Consider the following 17,492-nt stretch of genomic DNA (forward strand, 5'->3'; position numbering starts at 1 on the left):
TCGCCTTCGAGTGTGAACGATCGTACAGTCCCGCTGGAGTGAGAACTTGTCGATTCAATCGAGGGAGACTCGTCGGATGATCATGATACTGTAAGTAGATTAGCGATGATCTCTTACTGCACTCGCACTCACCTTTCGCAATACTATGTATCACGGTGTAACTCTTCTCCCCTTTTTCCAGGTGTTTGAAACTTCCAAATAAAAGAGAAAAAAGCAGGGTCAAGTATAGCTAAGCGGAATTGCAGAGACCGGTGACGCAATTATGTGCAATCAACCATCATTAGATTAATCATTTGTTTTGTACAGTTAAGATTAGTAGCGATAGAAGATATCTCATTTATAATTTAGGAATTCGCTAGTATTATTCTGTGTAAATAGAAATATATTATAATTTTTCAAAGATGTACCCCCCTCTCTCTCTCTCTCACACACGGATTAATTATAATTCCTTATAGTCCTTTCATATTTATCTCGTTACGTTCAGGTAAATTGTTTTGTTCTTATCAGATTGTACAGACGCACGCACTTCTCTCGATATACTCAGTGATTAATTTGTGTGTAATAATATAATAATTTTGTATCTCGCGACTCTCTAAGCAAAGCATTTGAGACGAAAGAAAATTTTGAAATTTCCAAAGGTCGACAAGTCTGAGATATTTCGCCGTCCCGAAACTTTTTACACACCCTGCAAATTCCCGAACAATACCAAGGGGTCATGCAAAGGATAATAAGGGGACATGACCCGCTCGCTCGGATTGTCGTGGTTGGAGTACTGGTGACGCGGCCATGTGCAATCAATCGTCACTAGGTTGATCATTCATTGTACAGTTTATTTATCATTAATATCTCATCGATAGCTTGTATCTTGGTTCGTAGATGCAGCGCGCACCGAGTTCAATCGTTTAATTCTCCTGTCGCCTGTTATTCGCGTCGGACGAAGAAGAGCCAAGTGTCTTTCGCCAACGATATCTTCTTCTCTACTGTGTGCTCTCAACAACAAGTAACAAGTCGTGTCGAGGCGCCAAGTGCGCCAAGGGCATTGGTTGTACGCGCTGCCGCGTTATAGGCTACAGTGTGTGTAATCCTTTAGCGTTCTCAAGAATTATAGAAGGTGCTTGCGTGACAACTTCGCGCGAGGTTGCATCGCACTTTGTACTAAAGGAGGAAAGAAAGAGACAAACAGAAGGGAAGAAGGAAACGAAACGATGCTCTGCGGCTCTCTCTCTCTCTCTCTCTCTCTCTCTCTCTCTCTCTCTCTCTCTCTCTCTCTCTCTCTCTCTCTCTCTCTCTCTACAGCGGCACATTAAATAGTATTCCTCGGCTGTACAAAAATCTCCATCTCCACCTACGCTCCTCCTCGATCGTCGTCGTCGATTTAATACTAATGTCTGGCTTCGTATCTTGTCTCGCGAGACTGCGCTTACATCTCGAATAGAATATTTACGCGTATTCCGTCGAACGGTATCTAGGGAATACATATTTACTACATTTACAGGCACTATCCTCTTGAAAATCGAGTAATCTACCATCACCCGCGTTTTCTACATCAAACGAGGAGGAAAGGAAAACGAAGGAGAGCAAAAGGGCGAAAGCTCTGTGTGTCGAGCGTGGGGTCGTGTGAGTTCGTGTGAATGTACGAAACGAAGTTCCTCCGGAAAAACTGTGTCGCGCGCGCGAGTCGAGGAATCCCCTCGGAGAGGTGTCCTTTCGTTCCGCGAATTGTCGCGATGCAATCCGCCGGATCGACCTGGCGCGGACACTTGACAGCGATGTCTTCCCGCTAGAGACGCCTCTGAGAAGATATCTCTCTCTCTCTCTGCGAAAACGCTTCTGATGCAAAAAGCAACATCGTATAAAAACCACGGCGAATGTTCCTGCCTGCATCCTTTACAATTCGCATCCTCCCCTCGCGATATGACACAAGTACAATAGTTACACAATACATCTCTGTAGTACACACAGCTTCGTTCGCCGCTCGGCGCGACTCGTCACCTTTTCGTTCTTTTATAAGAAAAAGAAAACCAGACAACGGCTCGACACACGTCGATAAAAAGTGCAAGACCGACGATGCGCGCGTACATCGCGCACCGCCGGTGGGTAAAACAATCGATCGGAGAACGCGTTTCCTCGACAACTCAACTCAACCATCAAAGACATACCTCCTATGCAAAATTGCTCGCGTTCTAATTACAAAACCTTGCCTCGCGATCATTCGAATGACATGTCAGCCGTATCGTCGATTACACAGTGCGCCGAATTTGGTCGAATATCACATTAAATCATCCGAGTATCATCCTCATACATCTGCACTACACTTCGTCGTGTTTGCTTCTTCAGGTCTGTCGTTCGTCGACAGACGCGCCGCCATATTATACAGTACCGACGAAATTCCTTCCAGTGGTTCGACTCAGGGAATATAATGGAGAAAAGAAAATCTCACTCACACGCATCTCTCAGCTTTTTCGTTTGCATTCCGTCAATATTCGAGTTCTCTATTTTGCTGTTTACATTCCACAACAGGTTTCACGTGACACAATACGTTCGACTTCGGTACAGGAGATAAAAGACTCTCTTTCGTCGTTTCCTTCCTTCGCGCGGAACAATAGTTCCGACCTCCGGCTAACTTGCGTCGACCTCGACGATAACACATCGGTAAAAGTGAAATTCTTCGAAAAAGAAAAAAGGGACACAAAGAGACCGACGTCCTCTCGAAGACCGTCTCTGCGTTTCAACGATGATACACAGCAACAACGTACAGCTCTGTCATTTTTCTACATAATTCATCGAAATCATATTCTGAGAACTTAAGAAAGCACCGTGTGTTTACTCGCAAGTATGAGATACGGTTAAAATGATCTGCGCATTGTGCGCAACTATGCGTCGGCAATTAACGGTTAAATATCTTTCTCGCTCTCCCTCTCTCTAACGAATCACTAACGGTAGAAATTAGCGGCACAAGAACGGGTTGTCACAAATGAGTATATACAAAAGAGGGGGTCGACAATCAAATCGACGGCGCGTGTGTACCACGGCCCGAGGAAACGCGAGAGAGAGGCCTCTTGCGACAAAGTCGCGAGTCCGCTCGTGCAACGCTCGCTGCGCGGTACAGCTCCGCCGACGGTCGTGTTTTTTTTCTTATCCTTCTCCTTTCCTAATAATCTTGACACGATTTATAATCGGTTACTTGAGACTCGAACCGAGCATTTACGATTCTCCGCAAAACGTAATCCGTATAAACAAGATTGCCGTAATCAAGACGGGACTTGACGCGACGTCAACGAGATTTGGCATCTTTCAGCGAGCTCGTGCGAAACTCTCGCTCCGTACGAGAGAGAGAGTCGTCATCCATCTCTCTCTCTCTCTCTCTCTCTCTCTCTCTCTCTCTCTCTCTCTCTCTCTCTCTCTCTCTCTCTCTCTCTCTCTCTCTCTCTCTCTCTAACACACACATATACACACATATACACACACTCTCTCTCTCTCTCTTTCTTCCTCTTTCCGGTGCTCGATTGTAGAAGGGCGCGGGGGAAATCGTTATTCTGAGCAAACAATAGCGCAACTACTGTTTCCCTGGTGAAAAGCTCGAACGTCTATGCCGAAGTAGCATTTGTACCATAAAAAATTAAGCTTAAACGATTTTATACACTATACAGCGTCGCGCGCGTTTCTTTCTCTCCTTCTCCGCTCATCGTACGACGGTCAGTAGTCGACCACTATTGTGGTCGCGCGATCGACTCCGCGGTCTTAGTCTCGCGGGGAAAAGAGTGCGCGAGGGCGATGTAACAACAAGGGCACAGGGCATGGAGACTGGGGTGAGTGGGGGGGAGGGAGGGTGTAGAAATACGCGGTAGTTATGCTCTATTTGTCAGGCGCTGGTGTTGGCGACTCGGCACACCGCGGCTGAAGAAGCAACAGCGCCGCCGGTCCCTCTTCTTCAGTGGTGAGACAACGCGCACCTGCTGGCACGTGAATGCCGCGGAATCTCATTCGCCGCCCGACACGGTCACTTCCCGCCACGTTGGTTCCTGAGTGCTTTGGCTGACTAACGTCGACTGCGGAGGTTCCGAGATATCCAGCGCGGCGGGGCTCAGCGGCGGACTAGGTGTCGCGGGCGCCTCCTCGGACCGATTGCCCTCCGCCGCCGCGGCGTCCTGCTCGGTCTCACCGTCGCCGGTGAGCGACGCTTCCGACTGCGCGGAGCTCGGCGCCTTGGACAGCGTGGGATCCTGTGCCCGTAACGATATAGAGCTACCTTTATTGCTACTGCCGTCTTCACCTGGAAGCAAAGACCGACAACGAGGAGGCAATGAGGAGGCTCTGACGTCGCGAAGCAACGGAGGAGCTAATGAGAGAGAGAGAGAGAGAGAGAGAGAGAGAGAGAGAGAGAGAGAGAGAGAGAGAGAGAGAGAGAGAGAGAGAGAGAGAGAGAGAGAGAGAAAGCGCGTTTAACATTGTTTACAAAAAAGTATCCTGGCAGATCTGCAGGTGAGTGTTATACAGGGTGCGTTTGTTTTTCGAAAAGTTTGTTGTTCTTAAACGTTGCTTCTCTTAAACAACCCGCAATATGCAATAATCTTTCCAACAACAATATTTGAATTCCGGTCCTACTTTGGACTTTTGACTTTGAATTTGGCTTCTTGAACCTTGAACCTATGGGCCACTCTTTTCAACGAACAAATCAGCAGGGTAGATCCGTGGGACAAAATATCGCGATTTGCATAAAGTAATAAAGCAATCTCTAACTCACCACAAGGCCTAAGAACGAGGTAGAAGAGCAGATCAGAGAGGGATATTATACCGATCACTTTGTCATCATCGTCGATCACTACTAGCCTATGGACCTGGAATATACAGCAGACAGGAACGTGTAATAAATTTATAGTCTGCGATTGTGCAATTATTTTACGATTGTCTACGATCGGTTCGCCATTTACGCACCTCCGCTCTGACGATCCTTTCCATTATAGCGAACAGTGTCTCGTCTAGCTTGCAACTCTGGACGCCTTCGAACCATTCATTGCGGTGTTCGTTCGCCTCGCGCAATGAAACGTCTAGATTATTGTAAGTTTTTTCCGCGGCTAAATTCTGCAACAAGGCAACACAACGCGCGTTTATAGACGCCATTCTCAACATCCTCCACAACACGTCGTCTCGTCGACGTCATGTCTAGCGACGGAGGCAACTTACAATAACGTCAAACTTCGAATAAATGTTCACTAGCTTGCCGTCGGTGTCGACAATCGGCAACGCCGAGACTCTCCTCTCTACGAATTTCTTGAGCGCTAAAATTATGCTAGTTTCCTCCGTAGCTGTCTCTATGTTCTCGAAAGTGCCTATCCTCAGCTCCCTCAACGTTTTATTGGTGAAAGATGGTTTTGGTAACTCGTGGATCTGCAATGTGAGGTCAGATATCAATTCGCGGGTCGGTAATTGGTTCTAGCGCCGTCACTGGCGCTGGAATGGAGGAATACGCGAACACTCACATATAGGAAAAGGAACCTAAGTATTCGTTTATGTGTCAAGATATAAAGGACGTTTCCGGTATCGGGATCTATCACAGGCAATCGGTGGATTCTGTTTTGTATCAAGGTCCTGATGGCCTCGTACAGCGACGCGTCCGGCCCGATGCTCACAAGAGGGCGAACTTGATCCTTCAGAACCTCTGAAATCCGAAGATTTTCCTCACACAGTCTTCTCCCCGTCTCTCATTACGTTCAACAACAAAGCGACGGAGTTTAAACAAACGGATTGGACATCGTATCTTTTCCGATTCTGAGCAGACACGATAAGCAACGATCTCACGACGAGTGTAACTTTAGATTACCTGTCCCTGTCCCTTTCCGAAGGACTTTTGAACTAGCGCAACAAGTCGGAGCGAAACAGATGGATAGATTTTCTCTCGTTCTAACTTATCGGCACTAGTGCGCGCCTAGTCAGTTCAAGTATCAAAAGCTCTCAAAAGGAAGAAACAGTGCCATAATCGATGCAGCAATTCGATGGGAACGGAGGAAGAAGAAAACTCACTTCTCCATGTATCCAGCTCGTGCTCCTCCAACTCGTCCATTGTCACCGACGGACTGGTGTAATACATCTGAAGTATCTTTATGAAATCCGTTATGGTTAACATGCCCACAAACTGCTGCCGAGAACTGTCCCATAACGGCGCGGCTCTCACACCTGCAAGCATTTCGTCATCGTTAACAAGCAAGACTCTGGCGACCAACCAGCAGCAGCAGCTGGATCATCGAGCCAGCTCAACCGCATCGTTCTCACCGCTTTGACTCACCATTGTAGACGAGAGCGAAGAAGGCCTTTTTAACTAGTAGGTGCGTGTCGAAGACGACTAATTTCGCGCTGGTTGGTATTAGGTCGTAGCATTTGTGAAACTTGAAAAACTTAACGAAGATCTGCGACTCGTCCTCCTCTGAAAGGCCAAACAGTTGACAGTAGAGCAGGGCCTTGCGATTGCGACGGAGCATTCTCGGGTCTTTTTCTCGCTGTTTTCACGCTGTGCGATGCGCATGTGTCAGAATATCTCGACACAAGGTGGGTCCGCTCTTCGCGGTCGGCTGCGCGCGCGCGGGGTTTGTGTTACAATCTCACTCTCTCAGACCAGTGTTAAGGTTGAATTCATTACTTTACGGAACTCTCTGTTAGCGAGTACGCGAATCAGCACGGCTTAAAAAATCTCAATTTTCCCCTCGCTTTTCCGCAAAAGGGATTTTTGCTTCTCGACAACTTCTTGATGGGGGGGGGGGGAGGGGAGGGGCCACAGACCCGCCGGCGATCTTGCAAGTTTCCTACGACGCGTCTGCGATCGCGACAGTCCCCTCGATGATGCTACTGTGGTTGGTTACTACCGGGTTTGTAAGAGCCGACAGTCGAGCGAATTTTGACGAGCGAAAAAAGAAGCGCCTGTCATCTCTCTGCGAACGTCGATTTTCAACGGACGCGCGCGCTCGCGCTTCCGTCAAGTTGCTGAAAATAAATAGCGGGGCCTATCCGAGACGCCGATGTTGAGTTAACAAGCGCGTTAACGACATCGCGACATCTCGCCTCGATAGCGCGCGATACATAATTTCACGAGTTGCCACGGAGTTGCGAACGGTATTGCGCAACGCGCGGCAACGGCAGCCACACGCGATTGAATATCGACGAGCGCGATTAGTTCGGACTCGAAAGCTCGCCTATTTATAAAAGCGAAGCATCGCGTGGCGTATTTCTCGTTGCGTATTTCGCCGCGGACGACGGCAAAGTGGGTGATCCGCCGCGACGCAGGAAGAAGTCGATGGAAAATTGCGCCGGACAGGCGCGCGATCTCGCGTAGGCGGCCGTGAAGGAGAAGAACGCAGAAGTGGGAGAGCGGACGTTTCTGAGAACGCGATTATGCGCGGAGAGGATCGAAACGTAATTCGAATTAATACGGCGAAGAAGCCATCGCGCTTCGGGATATTTCGCGCTGTGGAAGCGCCGATGGCTGCGAATGTGAACGAGCGCCGAAGAAGGCTCGCGAGCTTCGATGCGAAATAAATGCGGGGGGGCCCGTGAAAGCCTGCGCGCGCATAAAAGAACGGTGGATTATAAATAAAAATATATCAGAGGCAAACGATCTGGATTACTGCGACCCGCGCGATATCGGCGCGCAGATCGCGCGCAAATATTGAAGGAAAACAACGCTTTTGATTTGTTTCATTATCGCAGCTCGGAAACCCGCACCGTTCTCCTCTTATCGGCTCTTTCACGTATCATTCATCGTAAACATATCAGAGTAACAACAAGATGCAACACTCGGCGGCATTCTGTCGTCGAGAAAGCCACACAGCGACGCGATCGCATCTTATAATACTCTGCTATTCTGATGTCTCTACTCGCAAGTCGTCGAGGCGCAAATGTTTGAAAATATCACCGCGCTGAAACTCGCGCTTTTTTTTTTTGTACAGTAATAATCAACAAGGCGAGTTATAAAAAGATGTATATACAATTTCTTTTTTAAGGGGTAGTCTAAGGTTCCTGCAGCAGAGAAGCTCGGAAATATTTACCCTGCACTAATCGGTTCTTTTCCCGCAAGGTTAATTTTATAATTGTACTCATTTCACATTTCATCCCCCGACTTTAATCCAACTTAACCAAGCCTAATCTAACGAAACTAACCCTAACTAAGCTAGGAAATAGTAAGAAATAATTTTTACGGCACAAAGTGTCCGCGATCTTTTAGAAACGAAAAATTGTGAAGATTAATCAGACGAAACTGAGGAGAGAAAAGTCATGTACCATTTTGCAAAAATTTTGCCGGGATTTTTCAAAAGATCCCGGATACCCCGTATATATAACGTTTGCCACACACAAGGTGTAATCGAAACAAAGAAACTTTTCAGTCCGCCTTTGAAGATGCAAAAAGATTCAAAAGACGATAATATAATTTCATTTCCCAAACTTTCTTCGGCTAATAAAGTTAGGTTTAATTGGTTCACAGGTCTAGTTTGGGTTAGGGGATGAACTTCGGTTTGCGTGGAAACCTGCAAACTTGCGTGAAATAGTTTAATTGTAAACCTGGCTTTGCGCAAAAAGCGCCGGTCGGTGTGGAGCGCGTATCTTCGAGTGCTTCCCTGCAGAAACCTCAAACTCACCCTTAAAAACTCGTGTCTGTGTAATCTTTTTACAGTTTCTTTTGCTAAATACTACAAGAAAGACCGCGAGATCCTTTTCGGCAGATTTTGCATTCCCAAACATTGACCTTCGTTGCCCTTCATTCACGACTGCGACGACCTCAGGTACTAACTCTTCTTCCCGGCCGTTCACTTATTTCCGTTTTGCATCCTTCGAGCAACAAAGAGCAACCGCGCGCGCTGCCTCTCACTCGTCACGGTAATTATTATCGCGCAATCGCATCGTCTTGTGCAACAACGATCCGAGGAGAAAGCCGGCAGCAGTCCGAAAAGCACTTTGCGGAGTCGCCGAGAAGACAAAGACTGATCGATTCTAGCGTGAGTCGCGAAACAAAGCCGCTCAGGTAGCCAACGAGGATAGGGAGGGGGGGGACGTCTCTCGATTTCCGAGCAAGCAGCCGTCATCACCGAGGCAACACCCGGACACTGCGGGATGTCCGTTTCTCTTCCGCATGATCGCGACGAAGGACGCGCTGCAGATCGCGATGAACTCGCGACGGAAAACTCGTCGCTTACGCAACACGACGGCCACTTTTTGCGGAAGCCTCGCGCCGACGTCGCGCGCGAATCTCGGAACCGAGATGTTCGATTCTCCGCCGTCGATCCGGCCGTCGGAGAGATCGCAACGCGACTACCACGCCGGGGACTGGCTGCTCCAGCTTGGCGCGAAGGAGACCGCAAAGGTGCGCTCTCGCGAATGGCTACGACACGAGCGAGGCGAACTGAAGGTTCGCTCGTTTATGCGCGCGCGTTGCCGCGATGCGGGAAAGTGGAACGCCGGGGCGATGCATCCGCGTCCGCGGGAACGCATTGACTATAGGAGGTGCCAGCCTGTGTCGCGGTTGTCATGAGTCTCGCAACGCGCGGATGTCATAATTGGCTGCCGAGCGGGCGCGCTATCGGGCGGAGGAAAATTGGAGGCTGCGATGTGAGTCTCGATAGGCTCTTGGCATCCACACCGCTCTTGCTTTACCCAAGTCGCACCGCACCGCGTGTCTGAGATTGGTCCGCAGTCAAGGAAAAGTCAAGTTAGTTATTGTAGATTAGGTAATTTTGAACAAAAAACTTTACCCCTTTACCATTTTGCAAATAAATAATGCGGAGTTTCTCGAGTTATCGATCAAAACAGTTTCCTAAATGTTCACCGAACAATCAAATGATCATTTTCCAATGACTCAATTTTCAAATTAATAATTCGGTTAAATATCGCGATTTTTGCAAAATGGTGCTTGACTCTTTTCTCTTCTCAGTTTGATCCCCGTGATCAATCTTCACAATTTTTCGCTCCCAGAAGATCTCGGCCACTCTGTATACACATATTTGCGTATATGTGAACGTCTGTTTTTTACCGAGGCTCGTCGTCGTTTTCGCGCGTTGTCATGGAATATTCAAATGCGAAATGAGACGCTTGTTATGACGGAACGGCTAAAACGGAATCGTCGTCGTCAGCGCAAAGATTCGCTTCGCGCGCGCACGGACGTGCTGCACGTTAATCGAACGCCGTCGGCTGGTATCACACACGCGCCATTTCGCGGCCACTTGACGCTACAGCGGCAGCGGCTCGATAACGCAACACCGCGGAGAGTTTAGTCGTCTTGGCAACGCTCGGTCGCCCAGTTGCGTTATCCGGTCGGATTAACGTTAGGACGAAAAAGCGCGACGAGTGTAAAATTCGTGAGCGAGGTGCGATCGCGCTCCCTCCCCCGCGCCCTTCCCATCGGCGGCAGGTTTGGCAGGCGGTTCTCGCGCGCGGTACCTCTGGCCAGGATCCAAGCGAGCTCGTCCTCAAGAGGCGGGTTCTCCACCTCGAACTCCTTGATGAGGTCCTTGGAGTACACGGGATCGTCGTCCTGGCACCACCAGGCGGCCGCGACCTGCCTCAAAGCGGCGCGCACGCTCTCGGAATTTGAGTAGTAGTGCAAGGCCAGCATTATTTAACATTGTCCGACGACGCAGTGACCGACGCAGAGTCACGGTCGTCGAGTCGTCATTTCCCCGCGGACGCTAATCGCATTCCGCGTCGTCGCGCGATCAGCGTGACTCGCCCGGAGGACTTTTGTCGTCGCGCGTCCTCCTCTCCTCGAGCGGCCGCCCCGTTCTTCTCTTCGTCCCTCCAGCAGCACACACCAAGAAGACGACAACGCGGGCTTTTGTTCCTCGGGATATTCACGTCTCGCGCGACTCATTCGGAATGAGAGAGACGAGCATGAGGAGAACGCAGACGCCACTCATGGCGGGCGGGCGTACTTCTCCACGAGAAACTGAGGACCTGAGGTTCTTCCGGCGTTCGAGTCCTTGCAACCGTCTTACTCACTGGAACCCCCTTGTCACTGGACGACGGCGCGGCTTCTTCGAGCTTCGTCGACCTGGCGCTCTCGTCGTCGGTGACATTCCCTGCGAGATCCTCCCGAGGATCGTCAGCTTCGTCACTGGCGAATGCAACGACTGTCTGGCCGCCTCGTCGGCGTCTCGCTCTAGCTGTCTCCTCCTGTCTCTCTCGCTCGCTCGCTGGCTCTGCGCTTCCTCGTCGTCATCATCCAAGCGACGTGCCAAGAATAACCGCCGAATCCGAGAGCGCTGCCAAAAGAAAGAGAGCGGAGCGCGCGCGCGAGCTGGCCAGAGCCGAGCTCGACTCTTTCACGGAACTTTCCTCGCTTCGACACGTCGTTTTTAATTAACAGATCGCGCGAGATCGCGCCGGCCGAAGAAGGTGCGACGGAGCAGACTCGCCAGGATGACGAAACCGCAGCCCGACCGGAGTCAGCCCCTGTCCGACCAAACTGCGACCCGACTATTGACACCCCGTCGCCTCTGCCGCTCGGCACGTCTAATCTTATCAGGTCGACGCATTACACTCTGTCTCTATTAGCTTTCGCCTGATCGTTGCGCGCCCGCGAGCGCGAGGGCTTTCGAGAAAGGGAGAGAGCGAGAGCGAGAGAGGGGGAGAGAGAGAGAGAGAGAGAGAGAGAGAATGCATGAGCGATCGATGAGCCATTCAGTCGGCGCGAGTGACGAGAGCAAAAGTTCGGCGTGCGAAATGGAGGAGAGAGGAGGATGTCGAGGCCGCCGGCGTCCGCGGAATCAACAGCCGTCGCCGTCGCCTCGGAGGAATCCGAAGGGCGGCCTCCTCGCTGGCGCGCAACTTCCGCCACGTAATAACTTATCGAACGCGGTCTGCCCCATCACCTAGACCTAGATAGGGGTGCGCGCGAGCGAATGCGACGCAGAATGCGAGCGCACTGCACGAGGCGAAGCTGTATCGCGAAGCCCTCTCCGTCCCTCCCGCTCGCCCTGCCCCCTCTTCTTTTCTCGCCCTCTCACGCTCTCTCTCTCTCTCTCTCTCTCTTTCTCTCTCTCTCTCTCTCTCTCTCTCTCTCTCTCTCTCTCTCTCTCTCGCTCGCTCGCTCGCTCGCTAACGCCGCGAGCCAGCTGGCCTCCCGGGAGCTCATCGATCGCCACCATACACCTCCTCCAGCAGGACACGCTCGGAGGACCTAGTGGCACGGTTTCAAGGGGAAAGCTGTACACACGGGCGAAAGTGCACGTGGACGATCCGGGAGAGGAATGCAACCCCCCGGATGCACAAGAACCACGCGCGCGCTACGAGAGCTTGTCGAGTCGGAGCGCGACCTGGGCGTAATTAAACTCAATTACGCGGCCACGCTCTCTCCCTCCCCCCTCTCTCTCTCTCTCTCAGGATACGCACGCGTCGTCCTTTGCCGCGCGATTTTCGCTCGGCCGCTTGTTATCCCCTCGCTGCGTGTCAAACAGCACAAAAAGAGAGAGGGGGGAGAGAGAGAGAGAGAGAGAGAGAGAGAGAGAGAGAGAGAGAGAGAAAGGCCGCGAGGTACTCGTCGGAAATGTCGCGGCTTTTCCTTCGATCGATCAGCAGCGCCTTTGTTGCGCCGGATATTCTCTCTCTCTCTCTCTCTCTCTCTCTCTCTCTCTCTCTCTCTCTCTCTCTCTCTCTCTCTCTCTCTCTCTCTCTCTCTCCCTCTCCCTCTCTCTCGCCCGCTACTAAATTTATAACTCCGGCGAGGGAAGTTTCTTCCGTCGACACGCACACCGTACAGCACAGGTTTTATCGAACACCCCTCCGAGAGATCGATGCGGCAGGAATTAGCACGGATTTAAGCGGGAGAGCCACCGCGCGCTCTGCGTTGCTGAAGAAGCGCTTACTTGTTGCGTCGATTGCGGGCAATCGAGCTCTCGCTCGCTCGCTCGCTCGCTCTCTCTCTCTCTCTCTCTCTCTCTCTCGGGAGAGTCCCGGTGGCTCTCGCGCGAAAAATCGCGTCCTTTCTCTCCGTGCCGGCGGCCGGTCCTCTCGGAAGGTCAACCGTCGAGAAGCAAGATCCGAGGCACGCGCAGGGTCGTGTCAGGAAAGGGTCGTGTCGGAGGAACTCACCGAGATCGGAAAGCGAGACTTTCTCCAGGAAGGGATCCACCACCGGCAGCTGTAACACACAGAGAAAGAGAGATCAGCCAGATATTCACCCCGCGGGGACCATCGCCGCGACCATCGCAATCGCCACGCGCGGCGGAAGGAGAAAACTCCTCCTCCATTGCAGGATATCACAACACTCGAGAGTCGCGCGCTGTCAACACGTTGAAACGTGCGCGACAGTTTCATCTGCGGCGAACACGATTCTAATCGACCGCGAATCGGAAAGTGCGAAGCGGACCGAAGGACCGGTGTCGACCGGTTTTCCCCATTGAAATCTCCCCGAGCGAACCGGGCCAAGGACTTGGTGCTGGACGCGCTGAAAAGCCGCCTCGTCCGATTCCGTTTCTCCCAGACGAGCATCGCACAATGAAGCATTGTTTCTCGGCTCGGGAAGCAGAGAGGCGTGTACTCGCGCGTCCAGGACGCGCTCTCTCCCTCGGCCCGCCCGAGGATCTTAGCGCGCGCGCGCCTTCGACCTTTCTTCCGCGTATCCGCGCATCCGCGTCCGTGAGAGAAAAGGATGTACTACCAGCGCTCGCTTCAGCAAGGACCTCGGACTGAAGGTGTGTCGCCTCTTGACGTTCGTGATCTTCGTGTACCAGCTCGTGAGAATCCCGGAGCCGGTGGCTTGCGCCACGTCCGCCGGGCTCCTGGCGATACTTCCGGTCGGCTCGCTCGTCTGACGTCGGAATAGCATCTCCGTCGAGCGATCGATCGCCGGCCGACAACGGGGGGCTATTTTAGAAACGAAACGTAGCGTCGTCGTCCGCGCGGCTCGGCTCGGCAACAACACACACCGGACGATTCGCGAGACGCGACGCGAGTTCGCTAACCGACGGAGAATAGATCGCGCCGTCGCCCACGTGAGGCATCGAGTGCTGGCGTTTCTTTTTTTCTACCCACGTATTTTCTATCCGTCGTCGCCGTCGCCGGGAGAGACAGAGAGACAGAGAGAGAGAGAGAGAGAGAGAGAGAGAATGTGCGCGCGCGAGGAAATCAACGGTGATCAGCGACCGCCGATCGCCGACTCAGCGCGGTGCAGCTCGGGTCCGGATCGCGCAGCTCCGCGACGAGAGAGAGAGAGAGATGTTTACATCGAGTCGTGACGAGCGCAGCCACGGCTAGCGTTAACACGTCGCTTAACACCTCCGGTAGCCGCGAAGAGGAACGCGAGCGTGCGCGCCAGGCCACTCGGATTATTCTCGACGGTGGCATAACTCTTTCGCGCCGCGGCCGGCCAGACGCGCGTCGGCGCGTCGCCAGCCAGGAACACGCGATTGTCAACAAGTGACGGGCCGCGGGAAGCGCGGGCAACTTGGCGTCAACCGTGACGTGGGTCAGCTGAGACGCCGATTATCGTAGGAGAAGGAGAAAGGCGAAACACGCTGCTTTCTTTCAGAGCTTTCAGGGTCTCCCGGCAAAACCGGAGAATTTTCCTCGAGGAAGAGCTGATTTCTCTCCGAGATGCAACGGCCGCCAAAGCGAACCGACAACGCGCGAAAAGCAAACGGTTTTCCAGGCGCCTTAGGATCGACTACTGAACGCGACGCGACGCGACGCGACGCGTTGTTGATATCCAGATCCAGTGACGAAGCGAGTGTGCGTTTTGCAGAACCGTTGCTGGCCGATTAAAAAAACAGAGAGACGTTGCCTGTTAGGTAGGACCCGGACGCGCGGAAGGACTCGAGTACTAAAGCCTGCTCCTTTCTCTTTGTCTCGCTCGCACTTGAATCTCACGTCGCAAGCCAGCGAGAGATGAAGAATAAGAGAAGCGGCAAGCAAAGAGCACATTGTGGATCGGGCTTAAGTCGTAAGCGAACGAACCAATCATAGTTGTCAATTTCCGTCCTGCTTACGTGCTACTGCTGCTTCGGCTTCTCTGCTCGGGTCCTCGTCGACGTGGACGGATCTGTATCCGCGCGTCGGCAAGGCCGAGAGCTCCATTGGCGAGAGGCGACGCTCGCAGGAGAAAAATCAGCCGGTGTCGTTCCGAACGGCGGATCACCCGTTAGAAAGCGCCTCCTCCTCTTTCTCCTCCTTCGAGCTACGCCCGTCTTTTTCCAACTTGCCCGACTAGCTCATTCGATCCGTGCCAAGAATAGTAAGGCGATAGATAGCACATGCCACGACACACGTAACAAGTACAACAAACGAACGAGAGAGAGAGAGAGAGAGAGAGAGAGAGAGAGAGAGAGGCGGCGCCGAGAGCCTTCGGCCCGCTTTGTGTATATCGCCGAGAAAAATTGATATTTGGCGACACACGGACGACGGCGACGACGATACCACGGCGGAATCGATACTCGCGTCTCGCGTTCCGTCACGAGGAAAGAAGAGAGAAGGAGGCTGGCCGGCTCTAAAAATACGCAAAACGTACAACACGAGCACGAGGCGGAAATTCAGCCGATAGATCAGCAGCCCGCGCGACTAGCCCCACCGCCGGACGGCTCGAGAAGCGGCGCATTTCTTTCTTATCGGTTATTTAATGTATCGGAATTAATTAGCCGCGTCGGCTACGTTAGCGTCGGCGCGTTGGAGCTGCGCTCTCTGCATTTCTGCAACGGAACGTGCAGAAACAGTTAAGCCGGAGCGTTACGCGGCACGACGCAATGTGCTCGCCTCGCACTCGCACTCGCACTCTCTCTCTCTCTCTCTCTTGCGCGCGCGCACGCTCTTTTTATCGCCGCGCCGCAGAGGCGTTGCGAGCGGATTTTTGCAACAATGTGTAGGCGCACGACACAGAGTTCCGATGCGACTACTCGCGACATATCCACCACAAGGCCGCCGCAGTAAGATAAAAAAGTGCTCGTGCGTCATGGCCGGCGGGAGAAACACGCGGCGTTCGATGCAACAACTTGTTGATGAGGCACGGCCGACGCCGCCGCTGGAGGCGAGGAAAAAAGAACGAAAACTCAACGGGATCTCCACGTGCGCGAGAGAGCGGCCTTTCGTGCTGTTTCTCGCGAAATTCAGCCGAGCCGGCCAGCCGGTCGATCCTCGCGGAGAATTTCGCAACGGCGACCGCGTTCGGCAAGGGAGAATCCGGATTTAAATGAAACGCCCACGCCAAAAATTCCATCATTGCGCCGCCGGCGGCGGCACGGCGGTGCCTCGCGCGCGCGCGCGCGCGCGAGCTCGCCGAGAAGACGCCCGGCGCGTGATATAAAAGCCGCGAGGCTTATCGCGCGCCATCGGCGAATCGGCTCGTAATGTTCGCTAAATATTTCAGCGAGCCGAGCGAGCGCGCGCGCGCGCGCGGCCGACGAGGATAAAGATTAGAACGGCAAATATTTGTTTCTCGCTGCGCGAGCGCGAAAACGCGTCGGAGGGTCGCGCGAAGAAGACGACGAAAAGTTTCTCGCTTGCGTGACGCGCGGAGCGAATCGAGGTGCGCGAAGCGACGACGCATTTCTCGCGTCCAACACGGAGGAGGAAGAAAGAGATCGCACCCACAAAAAAGAAAGTAATTTCAAAATTCCTCTTCATGTAAGAGAAAAATTAATTGATATAAGAGAGATCGTCTAATAAATTTTAGATGAATGGTTCACTTTAATCGGCCTTATCGAAAGAAGAATCCTTTTTCTGTAAGAGGCTTCGCTTAGAATATGAGACGATCATTTTACGAATCACTTTACGAATAGAATACTTTTTTCTGGGTGCGAGAGTGGAATTTTATATATATATATATATGCATATATGCGTACAGGGTGAGGGAAAAGTATCGCAGAGCGAAATCGAAGAAAAATCTACCCTTTTAAAACGAACATTTAAGGAGTTACTTAAAAATATTTCTCTTCGCAGCTACTCCAAATTTTGCCCGCATTTTGGGCCGGATCGTCCTCCTTTACTTTACAAGATACTTCATATTTTATATTAAAAAGTATGACAAATTTAAAAATATCTCAGAAAATTTTTAACCAAAGGAAGCTTTGTTACAGTGTTCTGAAAACGTCTCAACAGAAGCTGTACAAATATGTAAAAAAAAAAAAAAAATAATAATTAAATAAATAAAATTGAGGGCCGCGTTTAAAAAATTTCACTTCACCTTGTACTGGCCTTGGCGACGCCATTCAAGATCAAACCGATAAGATCAGTGGAGATGGATTTCCCTTAAACCCAACTTTTATCCGAAAAACACTTTTCCGAAAAAACTTGTATGTTTGCAGATTCTTCAGGATCTGCATACTTCTTCCTCACCCTGTATATTTGGTAACCAAGAAAGTTCGTGCCGTTTCTAGGTGTTGTCACTGCCCAACAGCAGATGCGCACATTACCAATTAAAAGTGGAGTTATGCCCAAACAAAAACTTATCAACGGAGAATTTGCCGGCGTGCGACGCTTACTGAAATTAATTGTTTAAACTTTTGCATATATTAATTAAAACACAT

At 51.5% G+C, this 17,492-nt stretch overlaps 1 protein-coding gene across 3 annotated transcripts in view; it reads right to left on the reverse strand.

The window, feature by feature from the left end:
• Window positions 1–809: 809 nt before the first annotated feature.
• SNF4Agamma (SNF4/AMP-activated protein kinase gamma subunit) overlaps window positions 810–17,492 on the reverse strand; it is a 64,651-nt gene continuing 47,968 nt past the window's right edge. For all 3 annotated transcript variants that reach the window (XM_011148686.3, XM_011148687.3, XM_011148688.3), the window contains exons 9-16: window positions 13,069–13,117; window positions 6,284–6,421; window positions 6,022–6,174; window positions 5,481–5,659; window positions 5,185–5,388; window positions 4,936–5,082; window positions 4,745–4,838; window positions 810–4,273 (exon numbers count right to left, since the gene is read on the reverse strand). In XM_011148686.3, coding sequence (XP_011146988.2) covers window positions 3,981–4,273; window positions 4,745–4,838; window positions 4,936–5,082; window positions 5,185–5,388; window positions 5,481–5,659; window positions 6,022–6,174; window positions 6,284–6,421; window positions 13,069–13,117 — 1,257 coding nt within the window. In that variant the 3' untranslated portion in view covers window positions 810–3,980. The remainder of the gene's footprint in view (window positions 4,274–4,744; window positions 4,839–4,935; window positions 5,083–5,184; window positions 5,389–5,480; window positions 5,660–6,021; window positions 6,175–6,283; window positions 6,422–13,068; window positions 13,118–17,492) is intronic.

This window comes from Harpegnathos saltator, unplaced genomic scaffold, assembly GCF_003227715.2.
Source record: "Harpegnathos saltator strain DR-91 unplaced genomic scaffold, Hsal_v8.6 scaffold49, whole genome shotgun sequence".
NCBI classification, from domain to species: domain Eukaryota; kingdom Metazoa; phylum Arthropoda; class Insecta; order Hymenoptera; family Formicidae; genus Harpegnathos; species Harpegnathos saltator.